Raw genomic sequence first — 10,000 nt, 5'->3', positions numbered from 1 at the left:
AAAAATGTCCCTGCAAGTTAATACTTACTAGAAAAATGGAGGTGTTAAATAACAAGAATTTAAAGAATATGATTATTTGGTTAGTTTATCTACTGAATAAATATCGCGGTAAACTCACCTGTATACCTGACGCCAGTAGTGTCGCCTCGTCGTCCCCTATACAGCACTCTGGAAATACAACACGAAGATATATTATATGTAATTCACTTTGTCTTTTTTGGAAGCCCGACTTAATTACGGCTAAATTTACACGTTCACTTGAAGGACAATTGTATGACATAATAGATCGTCTATGAAGGATGAGGAAAGAAACCCATGGCGGTAAGTAGTTTCTTTTATTAAGACATGGTGATTTCTCGCTTCGGCCTTTCTCTGCTAGAAATAAAAAATACGACCCCAAAAACTCAACTCCGATGGCCTTACCTCAATACTAACAGTGGATGTATTTCTGAAATTGAACAAAGGAGAAAACACGTCTAAGGGAATCCAAAATGTTCTATGCGGTAATCCTTTTTGTTCATACACTTTGTTATAGAACTGTTACTGTACTTGTTTTTTGTTTTTGTTTTTTGGTGGGGTTGACAGTATAATGGCACTGTGTGAGACGGCCACCTGACTAAGAAGGCCAATTTTCTCCTCGAAAATATAGCCGCCTTCGACAGTTTACGGTCCTATACAACCAAGAAAACTTTCTCTCTAGTACAATAAAGTATTATCTTATCTTATCACATCTTTTAGAAAAATAAATCACCTGAGAGGTTGAGCTCCAGTAACCAATGGTTGTGAGAGAGCGCGGCACTACAAGAGGAAGCACCTGTGTCGTCCATGTTGCTGCCACTCACGTCCTTTGGGGGTTGGGGGGATAAACACACTTGATTGTGAATACATTCTTTTGTTTGTTTGTTTGGGATCCGGGGGGGGGGGGGTAAGGAGTAGGGAGATAGATGTTGACGCACAACACTAGACCCTACTGCTTTAGACAAAGAAACAATGACATTGAAGGGGGTGTTCTTTAACTGTGTCAAGAAACTGGACTGGTACTTATTGAGCTGGGAAAATTTACGGGATAGAAGAAAAATAATTTAGACAAGACTCCGATTCACATACATCACAAATTTTACTTTGTTGACTAAAGTCATAACCAACAGTACCCAATGGCCAGGGTGAGAGGGGAATAATTCTTGGACTTGGGAAGGTGGGAACTGCTCGTGAAAACTCCAAAATCGATATCCCTTGAAAAAATATAGCAACAATGATATATTTATGTTAGTCAGACATAAAAGAATAAATTCAAATAATTATTTATCATTACAAGTACATGGTAACCATGGTAACCAAACAAACGTCCGCCATATTGGATAATTTTATCAAATTTCATAAGCTATCTTCTCTCTTATTTTACGTCTGTTGGCTTCCATTTTTAGCAAGTATAAACTATAACATCTATGTAATATACAAATAACGCCAGATTTGTAATATTATGATTATGGAAATAATTATGGGCTCTGGAAATATGTAAAATTGACAAATACCAAAAACCCTCGAAATTCCCAACAAAAACACAATCTATTTTCTTATTATCTAAAAAAGGGCTCTATTTCAGTAAAAGGTCACCTATGAACACACATTGTGTAAAACAAAGAAGCCATTCAGATTAAAGATAACAGAGAAGACGTAATTTGAATTCGGAAAAATAAATATGAAAAAAAATGAAGAAAATATTTTAAAACAAGACCCAAAATGGCAAATCATTTTTAAAAACCCATTTTTACGCGACTTCTAAACATAATTGACTAAAACGGTCGCTTAAAACTTCTCTGGAAATGGATTTAGGTTTTAAAAATGGAGAAAAAAGTGCATGGTCAAACTGGGGAAAAATGGGGGAAATTTTGCCCGCAGAATGGCTTAATGATTTCCCCAGTAGCTGACGCCAAACTTTCCTGGGTTGGTCGACTTGGTAATTACAGTACAGTCGAGAGGCCACGTTTCGATAAAAATGTATGGCATTATTGGCAGTATTGATAAGCAGCTTCCTTTCTCAGAGAATTTGAATTTCATACCTATTGGTCTAAATGTGACGAAACAAAACTTGGAAAACTAATATGTAAGGAACAGACTGGGGACAAGAATTATACTGGGGCTTTCAAATTCATTAAAAAGAAACCAGTCAACGAAGTGAGTGGACGAAGTAAATCATTCTACAGGTGGCAATCAAGGAAAAGGCCAGGATCTAACCTTACGAGAACCTCAGATGCACATTGGAAAGAGGAAGACGAAAGGAAGTACAGTACTAAGAAGAAAAGGAAAATGAGGAACAAAGGGCGAAACTGTTTCATGACATCTTCAGTAGCGAGCCCTGTTTGCAGTCGTCATAAAGAGTAAAACTGCGTGAGAAAAGGGTTATGTATGAACGAATAAATAGCAAAGAAGGGGACATACTGCTGGACCCCCTACCCGTCAACCTCAGAAAACACCCGACTATGAACTGAGTGCAGTCTGATTTCAATTAGTGTTTTACACGAAGTCCACGAGTGCAGATGACAAAAAGGCATCCCAAAACGAGGACTTCACCGCACTTAAAAGTTCAAGCTTCTTTCCAGAGTGGGTACGGAATGTTTTACAAAGTCGTAGCCTCATTTATTGCCCTCTCTACCTCGAGTGCCAAATGTGTACAATTGGCACGCGTTCAACATGAGTTACATGTAAAATGTGTCTGTCAGGAAATAAACTAGAACAATATCTTTTCCAATCTCAAAACATCGAGTGAAAATAAAGGCAAAAAATTCCTCAAGAGTATATTTTTCCTGAGCACTACCGCTTACCAGTGACGTGACGTTTGGCTTGTTCCGCACTGCGTCAAATACATAACACAGGGCTTGTCCACTCAAACTGTTGTGAGACACGTCCACTCTTGTCACTCGAGAGTTCCTCTGGGGATTCACATGCATACAAACATAAAAAGGGAGCTCTGGTGGCACAGAGGTTAAGGTGTTCGCCTCTCATTCAATAGGTCCCTGGTTCGAATCGGGATAGCGACGGAAAATTTTCTTCTCTAAAATTTTCTCCTCTAACATCCTTTTCAGCTGTCTAACAATGTTCTGTCGTCTGCTTCCGTCTCCACTTTCTACCCACACTCCTCACCCCCCTTTTCCTCTCCTCTGGGCTCCTGACTCTTTCTGCATCATTTCTACTGCTACTCCTCGGCTCCTTCTTAGTGCTGTCTTTCAGCCACATCCCTGATCTACTAATAGGAAAGATCTACACATTGTCTTCTCAAACAAGGGCGAAAAATCTCTGAGGTCCCGTGTGCAAGTTGCGCGCATTTAAGATCCCTTGGTGGTCCAAAATTATTAAGAGTAGGCTTTGGCCGCCATTCGAGCAAAATTCCAAATTTCCTACCAACTGAAAATGTTTAGTGTGCTCATATTATGACTTTATGAGGTTGCGAGCGCCGTAAAAACTTACCAAAAAAAACAACCACCCCCCCCCCCCCCCCTTAGAAACTGAAAGCACGTTGAATGATTGTATTTTTTTTCCCCCCCCCCCCCCCCCCCCCCCCCAAAAAAAAAGAAAAAAAAAAAAATCAAACATTGTCGACAAATATCATTTTGGAATCGGGTTGCTTCGATCCCTCTTGCTAAGAGCAACCCAGACTGAGTCGGATAGAGAGTGCCATCATTAATATAGGGGAATAGGCCTGCGCAATAAAATAACATCCACACTCAGGAATCAAGCCCATGTCCTCTGCGTGCTACGACAAGGTACAAAGGCGTTACACCCTTGGTTGCACCGAGTATGGTCTATGGTGTAGCGTTAAGTCATACGACACAGTGATGTTACGAACAAAAAAAAAGAAGAAAAAAAAGAGGAATTTCTACTTGCACTTCGTCTGCGACAGAGAAGAGCCACATTGTAGGAAAATAAGGAAATTCCATGAAAAGGACATTTTCACAGTGCCATATTCAGGATTAAAACCAACCACACTGATAGTAGTCCAGTCCAGCACAACACAACTTTACTGAAAGGTCTCACACAAGAATTTCGTCGACACAATTAAGATCACTTGGGGGGGGGGGGGGGGGGGTTGGTTCGACCGAGTCGTCTGTTAGTGCCAAACATGACTAAACAGGATATCGCGTATCAGCTGATAAACGCGATAATTTGATAATATTATAACTTCTCTACACGAGAATCGAACTCACGACAAAAACTGTTATGCCACACACGCCTCTGTCTATTGTCGACAAGTAAAGTAAACCTCTAGCCTGGTTGGACAACGATGCTCCACTCCCTCTCCTAGCTACTCACCAGCAGTGCCAGAGCAATGGCCTTGACCTCCTGAGCGAGCAGCCCACAGTGACGTAGTTCCATCTTGTCTCCCCATAGCTGAGTCAGTACCCGACGTCTGACCTTCACCTTCAACTTCCCACACTCTCTCTCGTACGTAAGATGTCCAATGTCCACCTCCTGTCTTAAAGAGCTCTGACGATGCTCACTTTGGCGGAAAGCAGAATCGACTGAAAGTAATAGGTAGGTGGTTGGCAGGCGCTCTAGTGTAGTTTACTTCTACTATCCTATCAAACATCTATCGTCCAAATAACTCCTCCTTTTCCTTGTAGTATGTATATATTACTCTGTAGTAACACATTTAATCTTCGACATTTATATTATACCAATTAATTTGGGTTACAAGAGCCGTAAAAGGCTTACTAAAAAATACAAAATTAATAGACTTTGATAATATTAACAGTTTCCCATCTCCATCTTCACACTTTAGATCATTATAGAGGCAGGCTGCTTCAATCCTAACCTTTCCGTGCCAGCCCGACCTGAGTGGGATTCGGAATACAGGCAGACATAATGCAGATACCCGAAGGGGGGAATCGATCTAACGTCTGTATTCAACAGATAGGAGCTTAACTTACACAGCAGACGCCAGACAAGCAACATAGGAAAGCTGAACTGTTATTCAACATACAGCAAACAAGTAAGATTTTTAATTTTTTTAAAATTCGTGTGCATTTTGCTGCTAGCGTTCACCACTTTCTATCTTCTATACACTTAAGACTATTAAGAGTCAACAAATAACGCCTCTTTGTGTTGATCTGTTTGACTTTGAACATGTTACTGCCATACATATTACTTTCGGGGGAAAAAAAAACACCAAAGAGGTTTTTCACCCCCACCCCCCTCATACTCACGCTCAGGCTCACAGTCCGTGTCGTACTCATCGCTGCTGTCCTCCTCTTCCTCGTTTTCATCCTTCTCACTCGCGACATCACCTGGAAGTGAGACGTCTTCTGGGTCCCCGCCCGTTGTTTGACGAGAACCCTCAACGCCGAGATGTTTTCCGTCAGACGACGGCCTGCCAGCCACTGGTCGATCCTTCATCCGGGGCCTGAAGCCTTCGGGCGTAGTTTTTGGCCGTGCGGGGGTCAAAACCCGCAGCGAGTTCCTGTCTCTGGACTCCCAGTGGCCCTCATGACTTTGTTTTTTGTCCGCAGAGTCTGAATCCCGCACCGGCTCAGAATCAGATTGTACGTTATTAGGATCTGAGGGGGATAGGTCTCCTAGGTTTTGGCCACTAGTCACTCGATGCTGGCCGTGTTGCGTGTCGTCTGTTTCACGTTTTCTATTATCGTTTATCTCCGGCCTTGCACCCTTAGTGTTGTCTGCATCATGTATCTTATCTTTTAGGTTTGTCTCCTCCTTACGTTTTGCGTCTGGCGAGCGTGACGATGACTCATCGGCGAGAATCTTCGTCTTGCTTTGCTGCTGACCGCACGTCTCCTCAGCTAGTCCAGACTTCTTGGAGTTTTCTGCGTTGTCAGGTGACTCAGTGCGATGACCACCATTGTCTCCTGTGTCCGCAACGGAGTTTAGTGCGACCTGAGAAACCCGAGCTGACAGAACGCGCCCTCGCTGCTGAACCCTGAGTGGAGAAATGAACAATATGGACTCATTTCAATGCGTACGCCAGGTGTATGGGTGGAAGGCGCGGCTGGTATGTAGTTCTACCTCACTTCACTTGCCTGTGTCGTTTTGGTCTATATTATGTTTTGTGTGCCATTAGTTCAGTTTTCATCATGCTGAGCTCTGGAGATGTTGGTTCAAATCCTCTATTGGTTCTTGAACTTTGATTGTTTCAAAAGTTATCAAGCCTCGCAAACTATTAAGTCTGTACCCAGTTATACCGACAGTGGTATAAGATTTGTGCTCCTAGCAGGTTGAATGGGGCGTTAAACACAAACCATGCATAACATGCAGGTCCCATGAGATACAAAGACATTGTTCTTTGAGGGCGGGAGGTTGGGCAATATGGTGAAAGAAAATGAAAGAGAGGGTAAAAGAGAGACAACACAGCAAAGTGAACTCCATGTAAACTTATATTTTACTGCACATCAGAACCTCAGGGTCCATGGGATTTATTCTAACTTTACCAGCACAGGTGTTGCAATCCCAATAGATACGTGATACGTCGTCGGTCTAATGTTATCACCCGTCTGTTCTGTTATTCTTTTCTTAGCTCTGACTGACAGCTATCGAGTCAATGTGTTTCTATTGACTCAAACAAACGTACAAAGAAACAAAATTGAATGACACGACTGATTTAAGTAATTTCGCAGCTGACTAAATCGACCACCATATCCTATAGATAGTTATACAGGGGTTTCAACTAAAATTCCTCTGGCGCAACTGGGGACAGAATACGGGTGAACTTCAGCGGCATCAAGAATTCCATTTAAAATGACTTGAATCATACAAATTGTGACTTCTAAATCTTTACTAACAGAGCTCCAGAACATAAACGGTTCTTTGAAAATGATATTATGCTTCTTTTACCTACTGCTTGCTGTCAGAGACTGTAGTGCTTCCTCTTACATAGCTCAGCCATATTTGGCCTGAAGGAGGGCAGCACTAGCACTTGACTTTGATGTCAAATAGGGGCCGCAAAATATCATCCTTCTGGTCTAAATTGGCAACAAGCTGCATGTTTGAGAACCTTGTATTATGGGCTATTGGTATATTGACAAAAGTTAGCAGAACTTACCTCCTCCGACCCCTGCTTGACCACGTCCTGTGACGCCTGACCACTTCCTTGTCAGGTGGGACCTTCCAGAAGGGCAACCCACTCACTGGGTCAATGTCCTCCTCGTCATACTCCGACTTTCTGGACAGGCATCTCTCCATCTTCCTCACACTCGACTGTCCATACGGGTCGTTGGAAAGTGCCGCTGGTAAGCCCTATTTTATTTTCTTCTGTTGTTTCTGATGTCTTCCTAGCACAAATGACTGTGAGCGTGTCGATGTGCTTTTTTTTTATTGCTCAACACAATGTATTTACTTTTCCTGAGAAATGTAATTTATTGATTTTAATTTCAGAAAGGAGCAGTGAAAGCTGGAAATAAGAAGGGGCCTTTCGAACCGACGTCTATCTCAGATGGGAAGCCATGATGAATTTTAAATACTTCATGGTTTCCTTATGGTTTGCTATGTTAAGAAAGGTCTCTTTAGAGCTGACCCTTCAACGTAACAAAGAGGGCAGAAGACTATCTTTGAGCTAAAACTCTCATCAACAATCACCGATATTTTAAAGTGGTATTTGGTAGAATCTTCTAATTACCAGAATGTTATTAACGCTGTTGATATGATTTTAGGGCTATGGTGCTGATTGGCCTATTTCGATTCCCAAGTATCATGTTCTGGTTACTAGGATTTTAGGGGAGTTTCAAGATTTTCTGCTTGTTTGGCTTGGTCCTAATGGAAATGGACCTTTAATTTGGAGGTCTAAATTTCCCCTTAAAGAGCTCCCAATTTAGTATGGGGCGGTATACCTTTACAACTACGAAACCAACCGCCAGTTCACATACATTTCCTGCTCATGATTAAATCCATAAGAAGACATACAAGCCAAAACCTTTAGCTTCTCTCAGTCATCTGACATTTACGACATGATACCGAGAGCATATCTTTGACATTTGTAAAGTTGTGTGAGCTTTCTATTTGGGGTACACAAGACCAACTTTACGCTTCAAACACTCGCTCATATTTCTTTTATTCCACTTTAGTTCACAAAGTCCTTAAGCCACAAATTCCACCATCAGTTCAGATATGATAATTCTCTGAAGTGGCCTTTTTGCCACTTTTCAACTTTGTGTAATTAACAAAATGTTAAGATGATGCCGACAAGCATTATTATTCCATGTCGCGGTAGTTGTTGTATGAGTGTCACTGTCTTTTCCACAAAAGCTTTTCTCAAATTCAGAAAATAACGTCCTCCTTATTATTCCTCTATTCGGAATCAACGTACCACACAGTAACCATGCAGAATGGTACAGCAGACTGCATTGAACAGAGCTCACTGTCGTTTGTGGGATATACACCTGTACCGTTGGCTATTAAACATATGGCGCTGAAATACCAGCCCATAGAGAGCTTCTTCCAAGCGCAGATGTCGTCCCTCGGGGAATCTCTGAATCAATGGCGCCGTAAATCGAAAGACGAAGCGTTATTGAAAGCAGGCGAACGGCTCGTAAAGAGACACATAGACACCTCAACCAGTCTGTCCCCGCCCAGTCTCTTCTTCCTCATCGGCACAACCCGTACTTCTCAATCTCATTTTCTCCCATCGACCCCTCCTCTTTTTAGCTTCCCACATTTCTCCCCTCACCCGCCACCCCCCCTTTTTTTTTACGGTCTCATTACTTTCCATTCCCCCTTCCTCAGCTCAGGACCGCCTTTCCCTTGCCCCCGCCTTCTCTCTCGTGTTCACGGTTACCTCCTGTCTTTGGCTCTCTTCACGACGAATCGCTGTGCGATAATGCCGTTGACGTAGATCTTATTCAATATTCCAAAAAACAAAAACAAAACAAACAAACAACAACAACAAAAACAAAACTATCACCACTTCCACGCGTTTTGCACTGTATAATTCAGAACAATGCAAAATAAAAGTACCCCACACAAAACTGCTTGATCTTCATGGGAATGATATTATGATGGGGAATTCCCTTCCAACGCGAATAGATTAAAATATGAAATCCCATGAAAGGTACAGGACTTGTGTGAATAAAAAAACTACAGTAACGATATCGTATATAGCTCAGAGAATGTCATATAGATCACCCTTTTAAGTTAAACAGTATCCTTATACTTCAATTTGCATCTTTCAATACTTAATCTTAATTAGTGAGGCTACCCTCTTTCCTGTACGAAGCTGATCTTTCATTCGTGGAGTGCTTCTCTTTTCCAGCTCTGTAAAACCTGTATATTCCTCTAAAAACAACTTAAAAGCACACATGCTTTGTCTATTATGGCATCAATATTACCGTTAATCACCATACTCCGAACCAGAATGTCCAAATTTTTCGAAAACCCCAAGTTAATTCGTCTGACTTCGCACCGAGCTTGCTGTTGAGCTGGGATTTGCGCTATACAAAAGCAATCTATTATTGTTGTTATTACTACTTCTATTCCTAACAAAATCGATCCCTCTATTAGAATGCATCACATTAAAGGTCTTTTAAAAGTTTCTCCAGTCCAAAGGCACATTATTATTCTCTAAAGGAAGAAACAACAACTTTTGTCTTTTAAGTTTCTCCAAAGGCAAATTCTCTAAAGAAAGAAACAACACATTTTTCAATCCGATACATACCACTTAAAGAGTGTCTTTAAAATTCTTCCAACTACATCTTCACTTAAGACAGAAATAAACAAAATATAGAGTAACAGAGGGTAGTCCAAGCGGGAGAAAACTAATAATATACTGAAGCCTTTCTTTTGTCAGGGAAGACCTACAAGTATTGTGCATACATTGTGTCAAGGGTTGTCCTGGTAAATGAGCAGGTGTCTAGGACAGCTGACGACATCTTATTGGCGGGGCGGGGTTGACGGGGTTTGGAGGCCCTACAAGTCCTTTATGATCCAGTGGTGCATTCTCAGAGAGAGAGAGAGATAGAGATAGAGAGAGAGAGAGAGAGAGAGAGAGAGAGAGAGAGAG

At 41.6% G+C, this 10,000-nt stretch overlaps 1 protein-coding gene across 1 annotated transcript in view; it reads right to left on the bottom strand.

Moving 5' to 3' along the window:
- LOC106011434 (leucine-rich repeat-containing protein 74B) overlaps positions 1-7,191 on the bottom strand; it is a 10,169-nt gene extending 2,978 nt beyond the window's left edge. Inside the window, exons 1-6 of the mRNA XM_013081090.2 lie at positions 7,052-7,191; positions 5,202-5,932; positions 4,309-4,517; positions 2,823-2,930; positions 752-845; positions 119-168 (exon numbers count right to left, since the gene is read on the bottom strand). Of these exons, the coding sequence (XP_012936544.2) occupies positions 119-168; positions 752-845; positions 2,823-2,930; positions 4,309-4,517; positions 5,202-5,932; positions 7,052-7,191 (1,332 nt within the window). The remainder of the gene's footprint in view (positions 1-118; positions 169-751; positions 846-2,822; positions 2,931-4,308; positions 4,518-5,201; positions 5,933-7,051) is intronic.
- Between the last annotated feature and the right edge of the window lie 2,809 nt (positions 7,192-10,000).

This window comes from Aplysia californica, unplaced genomic scaffold (assembly GCF_000002075.1).
Source record: "Aplysia californica isolate F4 #8 unplaced genomic scaffold, AplCal3.0 scaffold00115, whole genome shotgun sequence".
Taxonomy (NCBI): domain Eukaryota; kingdom Metazoa; phylum Mollusca; class Gastropoda; order Aplysiida; family Aplysiidae; genus Aplysia; species Aplysia californica.
Note: the sequence above shows the minus strand (reverse complement) of the source record. Positions and strands in the feature narration are given on the sequence as shown.